The 25287-nt window shown below is 35.0% G+C and overlaps 1 protein-coding gene and 1 long non-coding RNA gene across 2 annotated transcripts; one reads left to right on the plus strand and one right to left on the minus strand.

Annotated features, from left to right (window-relative positions):
• Positions 1-288: 288 nt before the first annotated feature.
• On the minus strand, positions 289-25287 carry LOC134229131 (actin-related protein 8-like). The gene is given in 13 exon segments (XM_062710844.1): positions 289-553; positions 1109-1272; positions 1685-1940; positions 2252-2476; positions 3308-3461; positions 7222-7337; positions 7527-7637; positions 9087-9260; positions 9427-9531; positions 9700-9810; positions 10346-10450; positions 10453-10512; positions 25154-25287. Coding segments are annotated over 13 exon segments (1782 nt in total). The 5' UTR covers positions 25211-25287; the 3' UTR covers positions 289-409.
• LOC134229128 (uncharacterized) lies at positions 15683-17824 on the plus strand. The gene is made up of 3 exons (XR_009984128.1): positions 15683-15776; positions 16800-16974; positions 17207-17824. It is a non-coding gene; the product is annotated as an uncharacterized LOC134229128 (long non-coding RNA).

Raw genomic sequence — 25287 nt, forward strand, 5'->3', positions numbered from 1 at the left:
GCTTAAGATGTTATAATCTGGCATTAGTTTAGGTTCGCCTTCACTTGCTCATTGGCTACACATTCTATATAATGTCTTTTCTGTAGTTATTGTGTCAGTAATCACACCTGTCAGAAAAAGCACTTTCCAAACTCATCATACACTTGGAATGTTTTCATGAGAGTTTGAAGGTCAAAGCCTACGTAATTCACTTGATCATTCACCATGTTCACTCTGAGGGGGATTCAACTGTTGCATCACAGCTCCATATAATTTATCTAAGCCAATAAATGTCACCGCATAAATGGTACCCTCTCCCTCAGCATTCGCCTGGTTGGTAAGTCTCGTTTAAATCTGTCTGGTTGTAATGGTGCCTCCTCCTTTAACATTGGTCTGTATGGTACATGTCACATATCTGTCTGTTTTATTGTCACCACATAAATGGTGCCCTCTCTCTCAGCATCCGTACGCTGTACTGTCTCCACTCTCGCTGTGTGATCCACAATTCCTGAGTCGTGTCCAGACAAGCCAAGATGGCCGCTCCTTTCCAGCAAACCATGCGGGGATCCATGTCCTGAAAGAATCACAAGGAGATAATTAGTAACCTGTATATCATGGGTAACCCTACACAGCAGGTCATGAACAGAATAGGTCATTCACAACCAATTGTTTCATGGACTTTATATAACTTTACAAGAATCAAAGGAAAAGGTCAAACACACTGCCATCCTTTCATCCACATACAATATTGTGTGCAGTTTGAGTACTATGCTTTAGCTTACTCAGGACAACTAAACAAAGGACCCAGACTGGACCTATAGGTCGGATTGTTCTCAATCTACTTAAAATTAGGTGTTAGATCCGCTCGCATACTCGCTACACTAACATCTAACAACATCCCATTGAGGGTCACGCCAGAGGTCAAATTTGGAACATGCAGCTATATACTTATTGGCTTCAACAATAAACGACGATTTTGCAGACTACAATTTGATTGGTTGATAGAATTTGATCTCTGATGTGCCCTCAATGGGATGTTGTTAGATTTTAGTGTAGCAAGTATGCAAGTGGATCTAACATCTAATTTTAATCAGACTGGATTGTTCTTTGTTGTTTAAAGAGGACTTACCTTTGGTCTGGTGAAGACGTCCATGGTTTCCAGCATTAGTCGGTACTGCGGGGGCATCCCCACCCACACGCGGTACTGGAGCCACTGCTGGGCCCCCTCAAACATCATCCCTCCCCCCACCACCACGATACAGCTGTACATCTTCTTCTTAGTCTCATCATTGTCTGAAATGTAATCAGGGTCAATCATAAAAGAATGCTGGATCCTTCTTTGCTGTCTTTTAGAAACAAACAAGATTATTTGTAATGGGCTTTATTTTATTGAAAGACTAAACAACATGCACAATCTAATGATGTACTATAACAGTAATATTTTTTAAATTATCAGAAATACACAAAAGAGAAAATGAAATGAACATGAACTTCAAGATGAAAATTTTCAACTTTAACATAGGGAAGAAAGATGTCCTCATATAAATATAACCCCTCCATCACCCCCCCCCCCCTTTATGAAAAAAATACAAGCACACCATGCTGAATGAAGAAAAAAGAAAAATCCAAATTTAAAACAAGTAAAAATTGTTTTTCCTTCAATCCTTTAGTTTTAACTTGTTACAGATAATTTCTCCATACTGACCACATTTATCTATACTGTGAAGGATGGCCTGATCGACGCCCATCAGTTGTACAACAGGTTCTGACTCCGCCTCTAGCTCCTCCTCTATCTCTAAGCCCCGCCCACCTTTCTGTATGTCCGTAACCTGTAGAGATTCCGCGTTGTCGTTCGAGTCCTCGTCTATCTGAGGTTGAAAGGTCGAATCGTCAAACTGACCTATGTTGCTCTCATTGGCATCTTTGTTATCTGAGTTGTCTTTCTTTTTTGCCAGCTTTGTCTGAAAGAAAATGTTTGATAATTAAGAAATTAATAAATAACATGTTTCCTCTATCAATTGAACCTGTATTGGTTCCCTGTGATTTAAGACTAGATACACAGGTTGATAAAAATTTTAATCAAACTTATTGTGAATGTAGTGATATTGCATTTGGCTGTGTATTTGTTTTAGCATCGCGACTCTGTGAAGCGGCCAATCAAATGATCCATGCATATTTACATGTAATTACATTTTTCAGCGAGTATGCCCACGAGGATAAGTAAAGACGAAATCACCTGTGGGTTTCCGATGATGAGTTAGAATTGACTTACCTCCCTTGTAGTCATTTTGAGGTAGAATTCATCATGTGGGTCCTCAGGATCTCCCTCGCTCCTCTTCTGGACATGTGCCAAGTCTCCATGTAAGGTCAATAGGTCAGGGAAGAAGAGGCTCATGGGAGTGAGAATGACTTCCTCTCCGAGCCTGATGGGATACTTCACAATGTGCTGCTCTGGCTTCTTTATCAGGATGGAGTGTTCCTTTACTCCACTGTCATCCTACAAAATAACAACAGGATTGGTTTGTAAGGAATAATTTATCTTAAAAAATATTTTTGAAATTTATACATTTATTTTCAGCCTGCACTAGCATGCACATTGCTCTAATACAGGTTGGGGTAATTAATGATTTGAAAACTTTTTATGATTCAGTAATTGGTTTTACATTATAAATCAGCAGTCTGTATCTTATAAGTTGCTCTTGATCTCATCAGCATTAAATTTTCAAAAAGAATGTTAACTTTATAACAAGGTAGTTTTACAGTTCTATTGTATTCAGTTGACTTCTGGGTAAGGTGTGAGGTGTTGTCCTGCTTAACTGTGAGTCAACTCAACTGTCCTCACTAAGCCAGTGGTTTCCTTTTTCAGAGATTTTACAATAAATATTCAAGTTATGAAGTATGTCATTCAATAAAATACTTCCTTTAATTTTAACAATGGTCAAACCCTATTCAAATCAATGTATTTTATTTTTTAAAAACACCTATGGATATTGATGGATTTTCTTCGTATAATTATCCTAAGTACTTCCTTGAGCGACCTCTCCCCATGCTTTATTCCTGTTATCACTATTGCCAATGCACGCAGGATAACATTAGTCTCCATATTTTTTTTGCTGTAAATATTGTTTCCAACTCCCATCCCACCTCTACGTGTAAAGTAATGTAATATTTTTTTCACTTAAACAGTAAAACCTGTAGTTACATTCACTGGGGACAGAAGCCTGACCAACATAATATTTAAAGCATAGACCTGATCCAGAGAGCAGTAAATCTGACTGACAATATTTATATAACACTTAGGCCTGACTGACTAAATTATAACACACACCTGGTCCAGAGTGCAGTAAGTTTCCTTCATTTCCTGCAGCAGGAGACAGTCTACCGTATTCTGAGCGTCTAACTCCCTCAGGTTAATTCCTGATCTCTGGATCATGTGATGGAAACACCTAGTGATGTCACTTCCTCCAAAATCCATTGTCACCCTGAAATAAAACACTCTGTCATTTTCCATGAATATATTATGTAACTTGTGTGTTTTTCTGTTCTATTTACACATGTAGATAAGATCACATTTCTTCCATCTTGTGCACACCCTGACCTGTTCCATACCACTTCATCCTGAGATAAATTACTTGTACATAACACAATATTTTTCTAAGATAATCATTCTCTTTTATCTGGTCCCCTATTTAGTTATTCAATGGGATATTTTTCTTCTACATTGAATTGAGATACTTTACTTTTTATTTAAGGGTGCCGACTATAGTTTCCATTGCGCAATATTTCGCGCATCATGGTAAAATGAAGCGTATTTACTGTTTTAATGCAACTTTTTTTGCTTAATTATTAAAATTAAACAAAATTAAGAAATTATAGGTATTAAAATGTAATTACAATTTGATATAACTGATTTTTTAACCAATTTTGCAATTGATAGGTAGGTTGACGTTGTGCAGTGTGTTTTTGAGGTTATGATAATCTGTAGCTCTTAAAGAAACGGATAATAAAAATATTTTTAAAGAAAAAGTAATAAAAACACGCTCTGGAAAATTTAAAACATAGAAATTTGAGAATATCTCCAATAGTTTTATTATGTTTTCATGTGAATCCATGGTGTATGTCATATTTTGTAATACTCTATAACAATAGTAAAATTTGTTAATTTTTTGCATTTTGAGATGCACCCTCTGGTAACAAGACGGTAGAATTTTGTGTTTCTTACATATATTGTATAATATAGTATTACTCATCAAATATTAAAGTTTGAACAAAATGTCTATTGTAGTATTTGTATAATTTGCTTTAAAGTGCTAAAAATTGGCATTTTCCTATATAATCCTATAGTAAATGTACCTGTATTTTGAGACAGTCCCTCAAAAATACTTGGACGATAGATTCCCCCAAACTTTGCATGTACACTGAAGTTAATGTAAGTTATATATGATATAAAAATGAAGAGTTTTGCTATAGTAGTTTTCACACAATAAAACTATAGTTGGCCCCCTTAACATACTGTTTGTCTGCTTCCCTGTAATATATATATTTCTTTACTGGTTCCCTACCTTGTGTTCCTGTGAGATATTACATCTTCTACACAACACACACTGGTCCTCTTTACTGGTTCCATACCTTGTGTTCCTGTGAGATATTACATCTTCTACACAACACACACTGGTTCTCTTTACTGGTTCCATACCTTGTGTTCCTGTGAGATATTACATCTTCTACACAACACACACTGGTCCTCTTTACTGGTTCCATACCTTGTGTTCCTGTGAGATATTACATCTTCTACACAACACACATTGGTTCTCTTTACTGGTTCCCTACCTTGTAATTCTGTGAGATATTCCGTCTTCTACACAACACACATTGGTTCTCTTTACTGGTTCCCTACCTTGTGTTCCTGTGAGATATTCCATCTTCTACACGACACAAACTGGTTCTCTTTACTGGTTCCCTACCTTGTAATTCTGTGAGATATTCCGTCTTCTACACAACACACACTGGGTCTCTTTACTGGTTCCCTACCTTGTAATTCTGTGAGATATTCCGTCTTCTACACAACACACATTGGTTCTCTTTACTGGTTCCCTACCTTGTGTTCCTGTGAGATATTCCATCTTCTACACAACACACATTGGTTCTCTTTACTGGTTCCCTACCTTGTAATTCTGTGAGATATTCCATCTTCTACACAACACACATTGGTTCTCTTTACTGGTTCCCTACCTTGTAATTCTGTGAGATATTCCGTCTTCTACACAACACACATTGGTTCTCTTTACTGGTTCCCTACCTTGTGTTCCTGTGAGATATTCCATCTTCTACACAACACACATTGGTTCTCTTTACTGGTTCCCTACCTTGTGTTCCTGTGAGATATTCCATCTTCTACACAACACACATTGGTTCTCTTTACTGGTTCCCTACCTTGTGTTCCTGTGAGATATTCCGTCTTCTACACGACACAAACTGGTTCTCTTTACTGGTTCCCTACCTTGTAATTCTGTGAGATATTCCGTCTTCTACACGACACAAACTGGTTCTCTTTACTGGTTCCCTACCTTGTAATTCTGTGAGATATTCCGTCTTCTACACGACACACACTAGTTCTCTTTACTGGTTCCCTACCTTGTGTTCCTGTGAGATATTCCGTCTTCTACACAACACACACTGGTTCTCTTTACTGGTTCCCTACCTTGTAATTCTGTGAGATATTCCGTCTTCTACACAACACACACTGGGTCTCTTTACTGGTTCCCTACCTTGTAATTCTGTGAGATATTCCGTCTTCTACACAACACACATTGGTTCTCTTTACTGGTTCCCTACCTTGTGTTCCTGTGAGATATTCCATCTTCTACACAACACACATTGGTTCTCTTTACTGGTTCCCTACCTTGTAATTCTGTGAGATATTCCATCTTCTACACAACACACATTGGTTCTCTTTACTGGTTCCCTACCTTGTAATTCTGTGAGATATTCCGTCTTCTACACAACACACATTGGTTCTCTTTACTGGTTCCCTACCTTGTGTTCCTGTGAGATATTCCATCTTCTACACAACACACATTGGTTCTCTTTACTGGTTCCCTACCTTGTGTTCCTGTGAGATATTCCGTCTTCTACACGACACAAACTGGTTCTCTTTACTGGTTCCCTACCTTGTAATTCTGTGAGATATTCCGTCTTCTACACGACACAAACTGGTTCTCTTTACTGGTTCCCTACCTTGTAATTCTGTGAGATATTCCGTCTTCTACACGACACACATTGGTTCTCTTTACTGGTTCCCTACCTTGTGTTCCTGTGAGATATTCCGTCTTCTACACAACACACACTGGTTCTCTTTACTGGTTCCCTACCTTGTAATTCTGTGAGATATTCCGTCTTCTACACAACACACACTGGGTCTCTTTACTGGTTCCCTACCTTGTGTTCCTGTGAGTTATTCCATCTTCTACACAACACACATTGGTTCTCTTTACTGGTTCCCTACCTTGTTTTTCTGTGAGATATTCCGTCTTCTACACGACACAAACTGGTTCTCTTTACTGGTTCCATACCTTGTAATTCTGTGAGATATTCCGTCTTCTACACAACACACACTGGTTCTCTTTACTGGTTCCCTACCTTGTAATTCTGTGAGATATTCCGTCTTCTACACAACACACGCTGGTTCTCTTTACTGGTTCCCTACCTTGTAATTCTGTGAGATATTCCGTCTTCTACACAACACACATTGGTTCTCTTTACTGGTTCCCTACCTTGTAATTCTGTGAGATATTCCGTCTTCTACACGACACACCCTGGTTCTCTTTACTGGTTCCCTACCTTGTAATTGTGTGAGATATTCCGTCTTCTACACAACACACATTGGTTCTCTTTACTGGTTCCCTACCTTGTAATTGTGTGAGATATTACATCTTCTACACAACACACACTAGTTCTCTTTACTGGTTCCCTACCTTGTGTTCCTGTGAGATATTCCGTCTTCTACAAAACACACATTGGTTCTCTTTACTGGTTCCCTACCTTGTAATTGTGTGAGATATTACATCTTCTACACAACACACACTAGTTCTCTTTACTGGTTCCCTACCTTGTGTTCCTGTGAGATATTCCGTCTTCTACAAAACACACACTGGTTCTCTTTACTGGTTCCCTACCTTGTAATTCTGTGAGATATTCTGTCTTCTACACAACACACATTGGTTCTCTTTACTGGTTCCCTACCTTGTGTTCCTGTGAGATATTCCGTCTTCTACACAACATACACTGGTTTTCTGATCTCCAATGTCTACCACACAAGCACTGCTGACCCCTGACCCAAAGGTCGCACATACCGATTCCTAGGAGATAAACAGATTTATGTAACATGCCTGTAGCTTTTCCCAGTCATACATATCAGAAAGCTGGATTTGCTGATATTTCTCAAAAGTGTATAAGAGTAAGTTTACAATATTGCAGTGTTGTACATTCAGTGGTTAGTTTTCAATATTACAGTATTGTACATGCAGTGGTTGGTGACTTTTACTAACCTGGTGGAGGATGGCGCTGCCAAACCCCAGTCTGTCCAACAACAGGGTCATCAAGTGCTTAGTGTGTCTGTGACTGAATACGTCAGGAATTAACAGCATGGCCTTATACATCTGAAATATCAACATCAAAAATCAACATAAGAAATCAACAACATGGCCTTATACATCTGAAATCAACATCAGGAATCAACATGGACTTATACATCTAAGACATCAACATGATAACATCAAAAATCAGCAGCATGTCTTTATAAATCAACATCAGGAATCAACAGCATGGTTCTATACATCTGAAAATCAACATCAGAAATCAACATCAAGCATGGTGTTATAAATCAGAAACACAAACAGGTTTCAACAGCATGGCTTGATACATCTGAAATATAAACATCAGGAATCAACAACATGGCTTTACATCTCAAAAATCAACATCAGAAATCAACAACATGGCTTTATACATTTGGACATCAACCATATGAAACAACATACAATCAAGCAATCTAGACATTTTTGTAGCAACAGGATGTTAAAGATTGACCAAGTGAACTTTGAGTGGTATATCTAGGATTGTGTCTATTGAGTGGTATATCTAGGTGTGTCTATTGAGTGGTATATTTAGATGTGTCTGTTGAGTGGTATATCTAGATGTGTCTATTGAGTGGTATATCTAGGTGTGTCTATTGAGTGGTATATTTAGATGTGTCTGTTGAGTGGTATATTTAGATGTTTCTGTTGAGTGGTATATCTAGGATTGTGTCTATTGAGTGGTATATCCAGATGTGTCTATTGAGTGGTATATCTAGATGTTTCTGTTGAGTGGTATATCTAGATGTGTCTGTTGAGTGGTATATCTAGATGTTTCTGTTGAGTGGTATATCTAGATGTTTCTGTTGAGTGGTATATCTAGATGTGTCTGTTGAGTGGTATATCTAGATGTTTCTGTTGAGTGGTATATCTAGATGTGTCTGTTGAGTGGTATATCTAGATGTTTCTGTTGAGTGGTATATCTAAATGTTTCTGTTGAATGGTATATCTAGATTTTCCTTTTGAGTAGTATATCTAGATGTGTCTTTAGTTAAGTTTTATCTTGAGGTCTCTGAGTGGTATATCTAGATGTTTCTGTAGTTAAATTTTACCTTGAGGTCTTTGAGTGGTATATCTAGGTGTTTTTGTAGTTTTACCTTGAGGTCTTTGAGTGGTATATCTAGGTGTTTTTGTAGTTTCACCTTGAGATCTTTTAATTTTTACCTTGAGGTCTTTGAGTGGTATATCTAGGTGTTTTTGTAGTTTTACCTTGAGATCTTTGAGTGGTATATCTAGGTGTTTTTGTAGTTTCACCTTGAGATCTTTTAATTTTTACCTTGAGGTCTTTGAGTGGTATATCTAGGTGTTTTTGTAGTTTTATCTTGAGATCTTTGAGTGGTATATCTAGATGTTACTGTAGTTAAGTTTTACCTTGAGGTATTTGAGTGGTAAATCTAGATGTTACTGTAGTTAAGTTTTACCTTGAGTTCTTTGAGTGGTATTTGTAGATGTTTCTGTTGTTTTTTAAAGTTTTACCTTGAGGTCTTTGAGTGGTATATCTAAGTGTTTCTGTAGGGCTGTGGCCCAGATGGCCTCTATATCTGCCAGTACGGCTGTCAGGGTGCCTCCTGGACCATCATGAATGTTTAGCCTCCCCCGCCGCATTGGCCAGTGTAGATTGTAATTGTGTGCTGGGTTCACATACATGGCCTAATAAAAAGATTCTAATAGTCAAGTCCTGGCATGAAATATCTTATTATTGGTTTGTACCTTACAAGGATGGAAGAGGCAACATTTTGAAAAATCTTTTATACATTGTCAGATAGCTTTATTAATTGAGGTAACTACGGAAGTGAAAACAGCTATGAACTCTGACCTCTTGACCCACAATGAAGGAAGGCTGACTTTCAGTCCTTGTCCACATCTGTTGACATATGACCTCCGTCCTTTGACCTTTGACTCCATGGTTATAATTATATAACTACAGTGTAAGAAATTCAAGAAATAAAAAAATTTCGTGTGGTCAGGAAACCATTAACTAAAATACTTTTCTTCTTGTCTAAGTAGAACATGTACTGAATCAGATCATGTGCATGCATACATCTAATGCTTTTCCTTTGGCTAGAGTTAAGTCAGTGAATACACGTACCTGTTTAACTGATGAGGTCTGTCTGTATTCTCCTGTAGACATCGGTCTGGCCCCCACAGCCTCCTCTGCCTGTTTTAGTCCAACCTTGAACTGCGGCTTGGCCTCGGAATGCTGTTAATATGGATATAAAAGACTTGTGTTGAAATGAGGACTTTCCATATATACAGATATTGAGCAGTATTTTCAATTAAAATCATTTCAGTTATACATGCAACTTGATTTAAAATAGAAGTTTATACATCTATGACAAGCAGTAATGAAAATGCATGCATGATCAAGTATTTTAACATCAGGCCAAAGTTATTTTATCTTTAGGTTTACGGATTCTTTCAACCAAAATGTCCATTGGGTGGTGACAAAATAAAAATAATTTGAAACTTCTTTCAAACAGAAATAATTCATAATCTTGTAAACTATATTTTATTAATTATCAAGTAACAGATTATCTCAACTTATTTTAGTGAAACCCTACAATGTTGCCTATTTCCTTTTATTAGCATGACCTTATGTCTACCAATATTTATTTTCTAAAACCTGAAAAAATTGGTCGGTGGATCTGTAAACTGAAAAATGTAAAAACTATGGCCTAACCAGAAGGAAAGAACCAAAATCGATTAAAATCACTTTATGTGACAGAGCTACTTACAACACATTCCGGTCTGAGTATGAGGGAGCCGGAGGTCCTGGTCTGTGAGATTCTCTTCCTGGCTATACACTGGGGGATGGTCACTGGCAGGGGGTCGGAGGCTCTCGACCAATCCGCAGGTTCAAAGAACCTGGGTGAATGATGACAATAGTGGAGGTCTGAACGGGCTAATGTAATACAACAAAGCAAGCACTGTTAAAAATTTACAGACTACTGTAATCCAACTATTATTTACGTGATCTTTTATTCGAGATTCATCAATTTGAAATCAATCCGCAACAATTAATTTTCGTCTTTGAGGCAATGTTCTCTATAAATACTTATTAATAAGAAAAATGGATGGTTCGCAGCGATTATTATTCGCGAGTTAAAGAAAGTCACGAAACTAGCGGATATTTCTTGCATACGAATAAAAGTTGGTTTACAGTACCTGATTTAAGTAATACATATAAAATTTACAGGTTAACTTCATAATCCTAAATATTTAAACCAAATCCTAAACATACATGTAACGTTTCCATGTTGACAATCCAGTAAAGAAAAATTTAACTCCAATGAAATGTCTTACTATGGCTTGGAAAAATCATTTAAAATATTCTGATATGTAAATAATTGATGTAAGAGATTCATTTTAGATATCTTGTCTCTGACTGGCACTGAAAGTTTAAGTAAATATTGAGTAAGTACGTGTATAAAAGGGTCGTTTCTTATTCACACATTTACTAAATATAATTTACATTGACTTTCAATGCCTTTGTGTCTCTGGATCTAGTTAGGAACAGTCTAACAGTACCAGTATTGTTATTCTTGACAGGATACAGGATACGATAGGATACACGCATGATACGATAGAATACACGCATGATAGGATACAAGCATGATAGGACATTATAAAAATGTAAAGAATAACAATGTTGGTACTGTAGCTGTAGAACTGTGAACTATGGTTTTATATATGTATATGGTGTTTGACCATAACACAGTGGCTACAGATCCCTTAATGCTAAAAAGGCAGAGTTCTCAAGAGCTGACACCCAGCGATTTCTCACCCCCTACTTGTTGCAAATTCGCCGCCTACTTTAATTAGAACTCAAAAAATGTTTTTAACACTTAGGATTTTCTTTCATGAAGAAGTATACAACGTTTATTGTCGTAACACCACATAGAGATGATGACTGTTACTTTAAAGTATAATTGATCCCAATTTTCAATTGTTACCCAATGTCACATTTTTGCACACTTCTGAGGATAACTTCTCCACTTTTCAGCATAGTCAATAAACTACCATTCACTCCCTAATTCAGGACACATCTGTAACATAAAGTTGTATATTTTATCCACCTCCCAACCCTTTATAGTTGTCTTTTGGAGATAAACTTGCTTGTACAGGTCCAGTCCAAAGACTATTTCTACCTACTTAGCTATAAAAACCTACCCAAAGTACTAGCTATTTTTACCTACTTTCTGCTTTACTCGCATTTTGTGGCCAAATGCAGGAACAGTGCAACATGGTGAGCACTGAATTTCTTGATACAGTCACACTGATGATGGATATGACAAAAATTTGACCAAAAAATTATTACTTGGTATATAATCAATTTTGCATAGAAACTAATGTAAAATTGCCACTTCAGGAAGTAATCATTTATTGGCCAAAATTTTATCGTATTCATCAACAGTGTGACAGTATCAAAAAATATGGTGTACACACATGTATTCACCATGTTGCGCCGTTCAGTCTTTTGGCCACAAAATGTAGATAATACAAAAAGTAGGTAAAAATAGCTACTTTGGGTAGGAAAAAATACCCACGTACATGTAGCTATTAATAGCTAAGTAAGTGGAAATAGTCAATGGACTGGAACTGTTGAAGTGAATTTTCAGCAATCCAACAAATAATTCTAATCATGGGAGTTTACCTCCAATGAGACGACTATAAAGGGTTGGAACTTGGGAGGTGGATAAAATATACAAATAATAAATTACAGAATCATGTGTCTAGAATTAGGGAGTGAAAACTAGCTGAAAGATCAAAGCTGGAAAGTGGATAAATTCAACAGGTCCAGGAAAATCACTATATTTAGCTATATAGCTAAATCTACTTATATAGCTTTATTTACCTATATAATATAGCGCTAGCTTTATTTAGCTATTTCAGAGTAAATTTCTGTTTTATGAAAAGCACTTAAAGCAGACAAAAAGTCACAAAATGAGGCAATATCAGTTTTCAACTTTGCAATGGACTGAACCAAAAACCCACTTATAAAAATGTTTCTCCTTTTGTGCAATTGCAATCAAAGATATAAGAGCTTTGGGGCTATGTATAACAGTTAATCTGTGAGTAAGCAGTTACTTTAACAATGAAAAGCAGTTTTGGTCAACAAGATAATTGATTGGTAATAACTGAGCACAATGCAAGGCAATCACACTTGGTCATGTCTCACCGCACTTTAGCTATCCAAACAATAGAGATGCATTTTTTTGGTTAAAAAGTTATTAAACTCTGTCCCACCAAGTTACTGTAAGCACTTTTCGCATAATATCTCAAAATATATAAATACCTTGGCCTTCAACCCGCTTCCGATCGATAGATCATTTTTTTTTCAACCTTCCTCCGTTTATCCGAACCCTCGAGGTCAACCAGTGTAAACACACGGCGGCAAATTCAAAGTCTACGGGGATTTAACATGGTAAACTCGTCCATTAGCGTCTAGAATACGGGGCCGGGAACCAGTTTTCGAAGGGAGTAGTCGTTCTTTGCAAAGTAAATTTCCAAAAAATCGTTAAAAATTAAAGGAATTAATTTAAATTGCTTTTATTGATAATATAACTTTTACTTTGAATTAAAATAAATTTTAACAGCATTTAACAAATTTAATAATGAACTGCGAGAAAATAGTCCGAATCTAACGAAGTACAACTTGTGGATAATGGATGTTGACATGATGATGCAAGCTCGCCAGTGTTTAAAACGTAAGTTGTTTATTTATTCTATGGTATTTTTGCAGCTGTTGTTGTTTTACTAGCTTATATACACACATGAAAGAAGTGTCTACAAATGCTAACAATATATATATTTCAAAACGCGTGATATTGCTGACATTAGATAGTGACGATACATCAATTTCAGCCATCTGGTTAGTGCTCATGGGTAACCGTTAGTGCTCTCTAACGGTCTGTATGTAAGCTCATGTGTGAAAAATGTAAAGGGGTGTTTCTATGATTATAAAAGAACAAGAATATGGTTTAAAAAATTAGGTGAAATAATACCAAAAATAAAACAGCTGGTTAACATTTTGACTAAAGTTTTTAAATTTCATTTCTACTTTCATTTTCAATTTATAACATTTCATGCATTTTGCAAATAAATAACATCTTTAAAAAAATGTTTGATTGCCCTGTTCCAACCAACTGGCTAAAATGACTCAAAACTTTATTTTAAATCTCTAGGAAGCAATTAATTTTTTTTTTGTATTCTGGAGAATAAATTTATTTATTAAAATTTAATTATAATTAATTTTTCTGAGAATAATTTTCTCATCTACCTACCAACCTAATCCTGACTTGGGAGAGCTAGGGCAAGACCAATGCAGTTTATAGTGGCACAACAGCATCGTTTTTTCTGTAAAGTCCTATACTGCTCAAATGTGAACTTAATTTGAAAATTTCTGTTTCCTTAATTCCTAGAAGATTTTCTTTTTAAAAGGACACAATGAGTCGAAATCATGTCTTTCGATCTTTTAAGATATCTGTAGCATACAGAGAAAGACTTACATGTATGAAAATTATTAGTATATAGCTAAGATATGACAATTAAACTGCAACGAAAAACTGTATGATATAAGTGCCAGAAAATACAGTTTTGTTGTTTTCGTGTTTGTCAAGGTCACGCCACTTTTATTTTTAGCTCAAACTTGTAAACAATATTTAACTGGAGCATGCAAAGGTGAGAAATGTGACCTATGTTCTAACGTTTTAAAAGATTGCCTGTGAAATTTTGGTCTACTTACATTCATTCCTGGGTACCATGGTAACTATGGAAACTTATTCAACTTTTCTGCGCACACGTACAATGGGGTGGAAGAAGTATTGAGCAATATTTTCCGTCTGGGGCATACAAAAATTATTTTTACTTTTATTTTTCTCCTTAAAAATAGAATTTTTAGGTTCTGAAACCCGTAATTCTCTGAAACCCAATACTTGTAGGAATTGAACAAAATTAATAAGCGTCATGCAAAAATTCTACATTTGTCAATTTTCCCCTTTGTGCATCACAATGCCGCTTTAAGTATTTGTTTTTAAAAACCGTAGGCCATAATAAAAATACATGTATTTATGTTTGATGTACTCTGACACACTTTTTTCAAGGTGGGTAGGTAGGTATCTTTTTTGGCTTAATAGCTGTATTGATCAAATTGATATTAAAGTGTCATTAAAAAATTACAGACTCAGAAATTTATTAATTTTTTCAATACACTGGATAACTCGACAGATGAAATATTTATCGTTAAAAAATTTTGAATCTTAAAGCATCCAAGAGAAATCTTATACCACAGTTTTAAAATGGATGGCCTCTATTTCTAATAAATGAAACAAAATTTAAAAAAAAAATCAAAAATTCAAAGTGCTGAAAAAATGTTTGGGTTGGGGCAATGTTATGATGGGTCAATCAGTCTGAGTACATCAAATAATTTTTTTTTAATTTGTTGTCCTTATTTACTAGTACTGTATTTGTATAGCTTGGTTGACTTGACCTTTCAGCTTTGACCTACTTTACAAAGAATACCCCAGATAATTTAAATTAACTTAAGACTTTAAGTGACAGGTGTGGATAATTTAAATTTATACGGGTACATGTTTATGAGCTCATTATACATGTACTGTTCTTTGAAACTGTATGGTATTCAGTAAACCACACAAACTGATATCTTAAATACACAGGCCTTTGGATCGCTAAAAAAAATTATGTGTGTAAAAGAAATATTTCTTTTTACACCTCAATTTTTTTCTAAGTGATCTTAAGGCCTGTGCTTAAATATTATGAAAATAAATCAGAATTGGATCCCACAAAGTGGATCATGCAATGTGACAATTGCTATGAAACGCATTTTATCACATGTAAAATAATAAATAATTACTTATGATTTCAACTTAATTATTCAGTTGAGGGTTGCATACTGTTTATTCTAGTAGGATAAAAATAGCTGACCACTCTTAGATTTAATATTAGGTACATCTTTAAAGAAGCTAAAAGTGACACGTGTTCCTTGGAACACTTTAGTTTATGATGAAATTGATGTACTGTTATACACTTTTATGACACTTTCTTTACTTTCAGCAATATTTAGCTTGATTTAGCCACTGCAGTATAAAGAAAGAAGCAGACCAGAAACCTTTGGCTAAAGCAAAGATGATATGCATATCAAAAGCAGTAAGTTTACTAGTATAATATTCAAAATCTTCAAAATATCCTGTCTCTTTTAAATACATGTATTGGGAATGAATTTTTGAAGCTCTGAGCACCTGATGTCTATACATGTTACAATTTTCCCTCTAATCTTTCAAGTGTATATTTTTCCCTCAGCATCTTTAATCTTCTTCTCAAGAACCACTGGGCCAGAAAAGCTGTGAAACCTCCAGAAGCATCCTGGGGTAGTGTAGATTCTACATTTTTCAAATTATGACCCCTGGGGTAGGGTGGGGCCACAATAGGGAACCAAAGTTTTACATTGAACATGTTGAAATATAAAAGAAAAATCTATTAAAAAAATCTTCTTGGGAATTACTTGGCAAGCAAAGCTGAAACTTAGGCCAAATAAAAAAAATAGGTGAGGTTCTGGTTACACCATAAAAAAAGTTAGGTTAGGTAGGTAGGGGATTTTTTTTTTTTTTTTTTTTTTTTTACAAAATGATATTTTAAATGTTTCTTCATAATATACCTATCACTGCAATGCAGGTAGCATTAAGATGGGGCATGATATACATGTATACTAGTCAACATAGGTGGGTGCCTATAGTTATGAAAATCAAACCCCCGGTCATTATCCTGTAGCGGTCATTATTCGTCATTTTTTATTTGGCCTTATGCGAAATCACTGTGGAGTAGTGTAGATTTTAAATTGTCCAAATTATGACCCCGGGGGTAGGATGGGGTCACAAAAGGTATAACAAGGGGGAAATTTGGTAAAGAACTGCATGGTCAAAGATATTCAGGTAAGCGATGTGGCTCATGGGCCTCTTGTAACATTTTCGTGTGAAATGCTATTTCAATATTTAATAATTGTGATATTTTACAGAAAATTTGAGAAAATATTAACTTCAGTACTTAAATACTGCACAACCTCACCATTTAAAAGAATAAACAAACATTGCTAAAAAAATGTAATAATAACTGAAGCATAGAATATTTAATTTTACATTTATTACTTACTGTAACAATATGATGTTTTTATAGGTTACATAATTTACAAGAGTCTGAAGTTATGATGACCATGCAGAGTCAAGATATTGTAACAAAGACATGCCTGCATGAAGAAGACCATTCACTCAATTTTTCAGAATAATGTGTCGGATTGAAATTCATCTTATGTTGGACAAAACAATCATGACATTCTTCTGGATCACAGCTAGTAAGTGTTTATATGAATGAAAAAGAGTTTGCTCTTCCAATGTATACTTCAGATTGGAACCTGAAAATGAGAATTGACCAAGTATATTTTTTTAAATAAATAAACAATTCATGTTACATGTAATATGATGAGCATGTATCTTTAAATTTCACTTTGCACAAATTTAAAAGTATATTTTTTATGCACTGAATCTTTATGACAAATTAAAATGTTTTATCATTATTTTTTTCAGGCACAAAGTATTGACAAAACCAAAGATTTATCATTACCTGGTAGTCTGCAGATGGAGTGATCATTGGATGAGCCAGACAACACCATTTTCCTCAGAAATTTTAGAATATAGACTTGATCTCCATCTTCATTCATAGATGACTGATGTTGACATTTTCTCACTTCTGTTTCATGTCTTTTCTACAGCATGGACTCTCCAGCATCAGTGGACGCTTGACATTTATAAACATTTATTCTTCTGAATTTGATCTGATATCCTTAAATATAGGACAAACAATTCATTTATCTTTTAAAATATTTTTAAATTTTACTTAATAAAACAATGAAAACGGTTCAAACAAACTGGTTTATCCTGTAATCTAAAAGTGTTTTATGTTTGAAGCAATTTTTTAATTTTACAAAACTTATTAAAAATCTGTAAAGATACTTGGATCCTCAGCCAGGAAGGATAACTCTTTAATTTAATTTTATTTTTGATTCACACAAATTAAACAGAAATAATGATTTGAAATTAAAGGGCGAGACAGCTCCTTGACAATGGACCGAGACAGACATATCTCAGCCAGGAGGGCGAGACAGCCCTACTCACCAGGTTCTACCAGTCTCACCGAGTCCGAAACGTCTGTATCACGATCAGGGCTGGACTGATACACTACTATTATACTATAGGAATATGATATAGGCATATATACATGTTTGCGTACTAGGGAATTGTCAATGAAAAATGAATAAACATACTTAAAAGTTACAAATGCATAAGGAAAAAAATTTTGCTAGGACTGAAAATCAAACTCAAGACATTTGCATTTTTTCATACTTACAATATATCTGCAGGTATACTTATGGCTTAATGTATGTAATGTACACATATATGTATGTTTGTCCTTTTCTATCTTGTGTCTTCACCAGGCAGCTATTTAGTATCCTACAATGAAATTTTTGTTCTGAAAACTCATAAAACGTTTTCTGTTAAATAGTTTTATAAAGAGAAAAAAAAATTTATCCTTTACCCTTGCGTTTAAAGGCCAAAAAAAAGGTCTCGTTTCCTGCTACCTGACCTATCCTATTTTTTGCACCCGACTCTGAAGTTTTTTCCTTAATTTTGGGGGAAAATCTGGAATTTCATAAATTTCATGTTTCAAAAGTGAAAAAAATATATATATTCAAGTGGTATTTCATGAAATATATGTTTTAAATATGGACTTTCATACAATACTGATATTGAGTTATGCATCAAAAGACATTGATTTTAATTTCAAAAGATATACTTTTGATGTTTAATTTGGGTTCATATCCAAAAAATACAGTTTAGAAAAAATTAAATTAAAAAATAAAATATTTTTCCTACCTGTACTTGCCCTATTTTTTTTTTCAGGCTGGTAGCAGGGAACAAGACTATTATTTTTTGGCCTTAATATATACATACTTTAATTTTTTGTGTATATGAATAAGTATTAAAATTTTGGTATTCTGTCATATTTATGGGAAACAAAAATTGTATATCCTGGGTCTGAATTTACCTAACACCGATATTACAGGAAGTTTTGGAAGGGCAAGGTCAAAATTCATTGGTGACGTAGTTTGATGCAGACAACAAATGTTGTTTTGCACTGAGGTTCAAAATAAAATATCAACGAAAGATTTATGTGTTTAAAGCGTTGGAAATATAACAAAGTCATGAAATATACTGTAGCATGTGCATATAAGGACATCACTTGTTTACACAGAAACGATATGATCATGATGCTCATTTTGACCGTGTGTTACAGTTTACAACAAACTATTAGGAGTTGGATTTATATGGAAAGCTAAGGCGAAACATTAAGGTAAGGCAGCAATTATAACTTTTAAAAATCTTGATACTATTGATATTTCTTCGATTGATCTCTACGTGTAAAAGCAGCAATTTCATTCAAGGTAAATTTGCAGTAGCCTAGCCTTGATGTTATGTATGAATATATATGAGTCATACCTCTTTGCAGCTGCTTTATGCAGTGTATAACTCTTTTATGAATCTTTGATCCCATCGGTCTCAGTCTGGGTAGGCTAGGAAAGTTTTGTTGTTTTGTTGAAGACGTAATATTTCTTATAGTATAAATATATGCTTGGCAGTCTTGGGCGTTATAGGTTTTTCGGACGTCGATAACAATAGAGCAATCCCGAACGTGTGTGACGTCATGTCCTTACAGACGGCAATGTACGGACAATTACGAACAACGGATGATCCCCTTCCGAAGTGGTGGCCATTTTGACAATGTTAAATCCCCGTAGACTTTGAATTTGCCGCCGTGTGTTTACACTGGTTGACCTCGAGGGTTCGGATAAACGGAGGAAGGTTGGAAAAAAAATGATCTATCGATCGGAACTGGTTTGAAGGCCAAGGTATTTATATATTTTGAGATATTATGCGAAAAGTGCTTACAGTAACTTGGTGGGACAGACTATAATAGAGGCAATGTTTTTACTATCTATGCCCTAGGTTGTTTTTATCAAACCTTTTAACAGGTTGGGCACACACCCCCAAATGGTCATTTAACCCCCGTTTGGTGGTCAATCGCCCATATCGGCGTCTTTATAAACCACCAAATGGGAGAGAAAAATCGTTTTGTTCAGTTCTCTGGAATGAAGTGAAATGGCGCATAATTTCAACTCACGGGGAATAAAATATAGATATTTTTCTAAACTTTGAACAAAAAAAATCAGAATTTCAACACGGGATTTTTTGCGCAGTGTTGTTCAAATATTTGACAAAATCGTCACCTATGTAAGCAAGTGTAAAGTTTCTGTGTTTTAACTTAAAAAGAAAAATTCCCTCCATCTCGCGCGTAGTTGAGCCTATTAATCGTGTTTATCACTTCATATTTCTGTCATACAGGTAACTGATCAATTATCTTAACCAATTAAAAATGGCGATCTTTTCCGAACTTGGGTCGAAAGACTGATTTAACTACGGAGGCCCATTAGTGAAAATTTTCAACAAGTAAAATTAGCGGAAGGGTAAGAATTCGCTTTCATTTCGTTTATTTCGTATGCAATGGCTTTATCTTTTACAAAAATACTATATGCAGTGAATGCATGATAAAATAATCGCTCCAAAACTATAATCTTGGAATAAAAACAAGAATAATTGCAAAATGTCACTTTGTTAATTTTTTATTCAAAAATATTTAATAAATATAGTAGGTACATCATAGATATGCATACTAAACCACAAAGGATCGCACAGAAATCGTAACTTCGTCCTAAAAAAAATAAAGAATAACTGTTACATTCAAATGTAGGAAAAAATGAATATTATAGCAATAAGTGCCCACCATACGAATAAGATACGAGGAGCTCGTGTTTAACGGGATTTTACAGAGGTTTATATAGACGCAGATTGAAAGATCATTTATAAAGTTACTTCTCTAGACTAACATTTCTTGTTTAAATATATTTTTTACCGAACTATACACAACAAAATAATTTTTCGTATTAATGATCAAATAGTTCGGCCGTCACGAACAACTATGGGTTTCGTTTTTACGAAGTTGCAAAGAAAATCCACATGGAAAATTGACTAAATTGTATTAAATGGGCGAGGAATATGTTAATTAAAATTCCCCAATGCCTGAGTAAATGCGCTTTTGCTTTATTTTAATAAAAATTGGATTTGAATAAAAAAGACCACCATTTGGTAGGTAAAAAAGACGCCGATATGGGCGATTAACCACCAAACGGGGGTTAAATGACTATTTGGGGGTGTGTGCCCAACCTGTTTAAAAAATACCAGCCATAATTTACATGTGACTTTTTGTCTGCTTTTCATAAAACAAAAATTTACTCTGGAATAGCTAAATAAAGCTATATTATATTGTTAAATAAAGCTATATAGGTGAACTAAGCTATATAGCTAAATATAGTGATTTTCATGGACCTGTTCAAGAACATTTAGAACAGTCTGTACACAGTGGATTGACACGACTTATTTAATCTGTCTTCTATTTATTTGACCACCCCTTTACTATATTAAAGTGTATTTCACTGTATAGGGGTGGTCCAATTTACAGAAGACATGTAAGTCGTGACGAGCCCCTTGGGACTGTACAGAGATTCTAAGGATTTTAAAGCTGACATGAATTCTTAAAAACGCAACATTTTCAACTATGTACGACTTGTTTCATACCAACTATAGCCGTATTCCGCCATATTTCTTTCAGATACATTGTCTCATTGTAACGATATATACCCCAATGCGGTCGTTACACTTGAATGATTTTGTGGCTTGGGTATCGACTTGTGCACATCTCCGATGGTAAAGCATATGAGAACACATGAGGTGATCAAGACATTTCAAAACCACAACAAACAACATAATAATCATATTTCTGAATAATTATTGATTTGAATCAGAAGGAAAAAATGCAAGTTTGGAAGAGAAATTTAGATGCATGAGTACGTATTTTACAGTGCGCCAATTTATGCAGAATAAGCTTGAAATAAAAAGCAGTATAATTTGCAAACACATTTTGAAATTATATCATTTGAATGGAACAAAACAACCTACGTCTTTGATTTGCAGGTCCTAAAGATGCAATTGATGCATATCGAGAAAACGCCTCGAACGCTGTAAACGTACCCATACCTGGAAATAAGGTTACTGCATCGGTTCAAAGATGTGCACAAGTCAAGTGATATACACCCTGAATCCCATTTATTGAAATATGCATCACAAAAAAGAAATAAACTCCATAAAAGCTCAATAGTAAACACACTGTCATTACTCCGTACAGACTAGCACGTCGATACACTTAGTCCGTGCTGATCACATTTTGATCAGGGAAAATATCACAAGTGGAAAGAGAAGTTATTTGGGATTTGCGCTGCTGAAAAGGGGGGGGGTTAAGTATTATAACTGCTGTTCATAAGCTATAATTGTGAATTGTCTATCTACATGTACTTTTAATATACATTCTATACAAAGTCATGTATATAGTCTGCAGTTGGTTTGCGTCGCAAAATTCATTTGTCAATTATAACTGATTATTTTAGTACTAATCTCAAATCTAAACCAAGTAATTTGAGGCACGGTAATTATTTACTTCAAATCTTAAAAGCAATTCACCAGAATACAAATTTTTATGTGTACATCTATACGTTCATTAATACACACACAAACACGGAGAAAGGCCATCCCCTGTTCAGATTGACATTTAGGCATTTGATTTTTTTTTAGGCGCGGGGGGGAGGGGGTCATGCAAAAATAATTGACATGACCGTTATTTAAATATTCTTGGAAGACAGACATTTCTGCCGAATTCAATTTTGAGATTTTTTGAAAAATGTGTCACTTCGACCACAAAGTAAGTGCATTTTGAGGAATGTAACTGATTTGTGTTGTTACAGAGAGTCTTTCGAGATTTCAGTATCCCTGCCTGATAGTCTAGCTATTTTTTTGTATAAGAATAATTTCTTTAGGAGTATTTGAGAGATAATTTTAAGAGCTAGAGTAGGGATACTTGACACTGGTTGAATACGGATAATTTTTATTAACTCTTTTGTATATTGAACTCTCTCTTTCTCCCTCTCCCATCCGTTAGGGCAATAATAGGTATAAAATCCCACACACTTTATGCTGTACCATTTATTAAGCCTTAAAACTGATCAAGGATTTTTCTCAGACGGGATGTCGAAACTTCGTAAATTGAATAATAATTTTAATTTGGACAAGAAATTAACCCAAACGCCCAAATTGAAAGAGAAACTAGAGGTATTGTGAGCAATGAGCTCACTAAAGGATACCCCGCCTCCCATGTGGTTATACATGTAATGGCAGTCCATATTTTGCTGTTGTCGCTAAACCCAAAATATGTGTCGAATCAAAAAGCAGGCACGTAGCATCGTATTTAAAAGTGGTGGCCAGTCAGAGAATTCTTTTTAATTACCTGAAAAAGTTGACAAGCAAAAAACAAAAAACCCCAAAAAACCCCAAAACCTTCAATTAACATTTCCTATAGTATAAGTTAGGTGAGGAAAAAAAGTGGGGGGCAGCCCCCCCCCCCCCCCTGTTGCTACACCCCTGAAAAGTAAAATAGGAGCTACACCCCTGAAAAGTAAAATAGGAGTTGCACAATAGTAATATGTAATAAACCTTAGATTCTGTGAAAGTTTCATTAAATTTCATTAAGTGGTACAAGACGATTTGCGGATAAGAGATTGGTACCCCCAAAGCGTAAGAGACAGACGCACGGACAGACGGACGAACATAACGATTACTATATACCCTCCCACTTTTCAAGCGGGGGATATAACAAACGTGAAATATACATCACAGGAATGGGGACATTGGGTACTTTCTCAATTACCGTCTCAAACGTATGTGTCGAACCTGGACCTGGACAACAAACAAGAGAATTTTTAAAAAAGCTAATTGTAGGTAGAATGTGGAATTCTCATGGGGAGTTTGCTCTCTCTACCTATATGCTTTTTCTAATAATCATTAATTATTTATGTCTAGAAATTTAATTCACATTAAATTCTATTTTCATTATCATTGCACCACAGAATCAAACTCGTTTATTACACTCCTCGGAATAAGTTGCGTGCATGAGGTATAATGTTTTTGACCCGTCAGTCAGTCTTTTTTTCTTTTTTTTGGTCAGCGCAACTTCTCATACACCTCTGCACAGAGTTTTGTCCAATTTTGCAGATATTTATAGGAGACAATGTGTGTGTAGATTTGCACATCACCAGAAAATTCCGAATTCTTTATTTTTTCGGGAATTTCCGCACTTTCACATTTAGATTTTGGCCATATCTTGAAAATAGAGATGAACAGTTTGTTAGCGCAATTCCTCATAAACCGCTGCACACAATTTCGTCAAACTTTGCACGTATTTATAGGACACAATGTGTATAGATGAGCATAATACATGGAAATTGCGATTCCTTTATTTTTTCTGGGAATTTCAGCACGTTGACTTTTGGGGAAGCGTGGGGTATGTGAACTTGCTCACTTTTTTTCTTCCATTGTGCATAAAATTATAGATAACTTTGTATCAAATTATATTAGTTCTAATAAAGCCTATACATAGTATTTATTTGATAGAATTAATCTGTTTCAGACGTTTTTCTTAAATTATTTTTATGAGAGTATTAATATGCATGTTTTATTACCCCCCCCCCTTCCTATCACAGGAAAATATCTTCAAAAGGTGAATGATTCGTAATAATACATGCTTTATTATAAATTTATTGAAGTTAAACCATGTAATCATAAATTTTATTTACTACATTTACAAACAAGAGTAATGTTTATTTTTTGCAAAAAAAATTTCAACCCCACTGAGCTTTCAACCTTTGATATTTTCCCTGACCAAATAAAATGATCGGCATGGGCCACGTGTGTCCAAGCATCTTTTATTATTGAGTTAGCAATGGATTACATGACTTCTGAGATGCATTTTTCAATAAAAGTAAAATAGGATAATTCTTTCGACATGTGCACATCCCTGTAACGATAGCAGTATTCAGGTAAATGTTTTATCACTGCGTTTGACGCGTTTTCTCGACCTGCATGGATTTTTGCTGTACATAAATGTATTCCATGTTAGTGTACTTTTTATATTGCAGCAAATGCATTCAAAAATAATTTAAATCTCGGTATAGCTCTATTTTTTGTTGAATTTTTACTTTTCAAACATGTATTGGTCAGTTTGTGGACTTCTAAAAACTATGCTATCGGAGATGTGTACATGTCGACAGCCAAACTAGAAAATCACTCAAGTGAAACAGTTCTGCAGGGCTTTATATAGCAGGTACAGGTGGCCAAAAATCTTCGATTAAATATGGCGGAATCGAACAAATATGTCGGACAAGGGCGTTCAGGAATGTAGTAAGTCGTACAAAGATGAAAACTGATGCCTTTTTAAGAGTTCATGTCAGCTTTAATGTATCTAGTCCGTCTTACCTCGGTTATGGGTTCTGGATTTTGAATATACAACCTTTTTGTAGCATTTGATGGCATATTGTAAATATCAAAATATCAAAACAACCCGGGATCAAAACCCCTCAAACTGGACAAACGTGCAAACAATGAAAGTT

This window comes from Saccostrea cucullata, unplaced genomic scaffold (genome assembly GCF_032062105.1).
Source record: "Saccostrea cucullata isolate Sc308-1 unplaced genomic scaffold, CSIRO_AGI_Scuc_v1 ctg4856, whole genome shotgun sequence".
Lineage (NCBI taxonomy): Eukaryota > Metazoa > Mollusca > Bivalvia > Ostreida > Ostreidae > Saccostrea > Saccostrea cuccullata.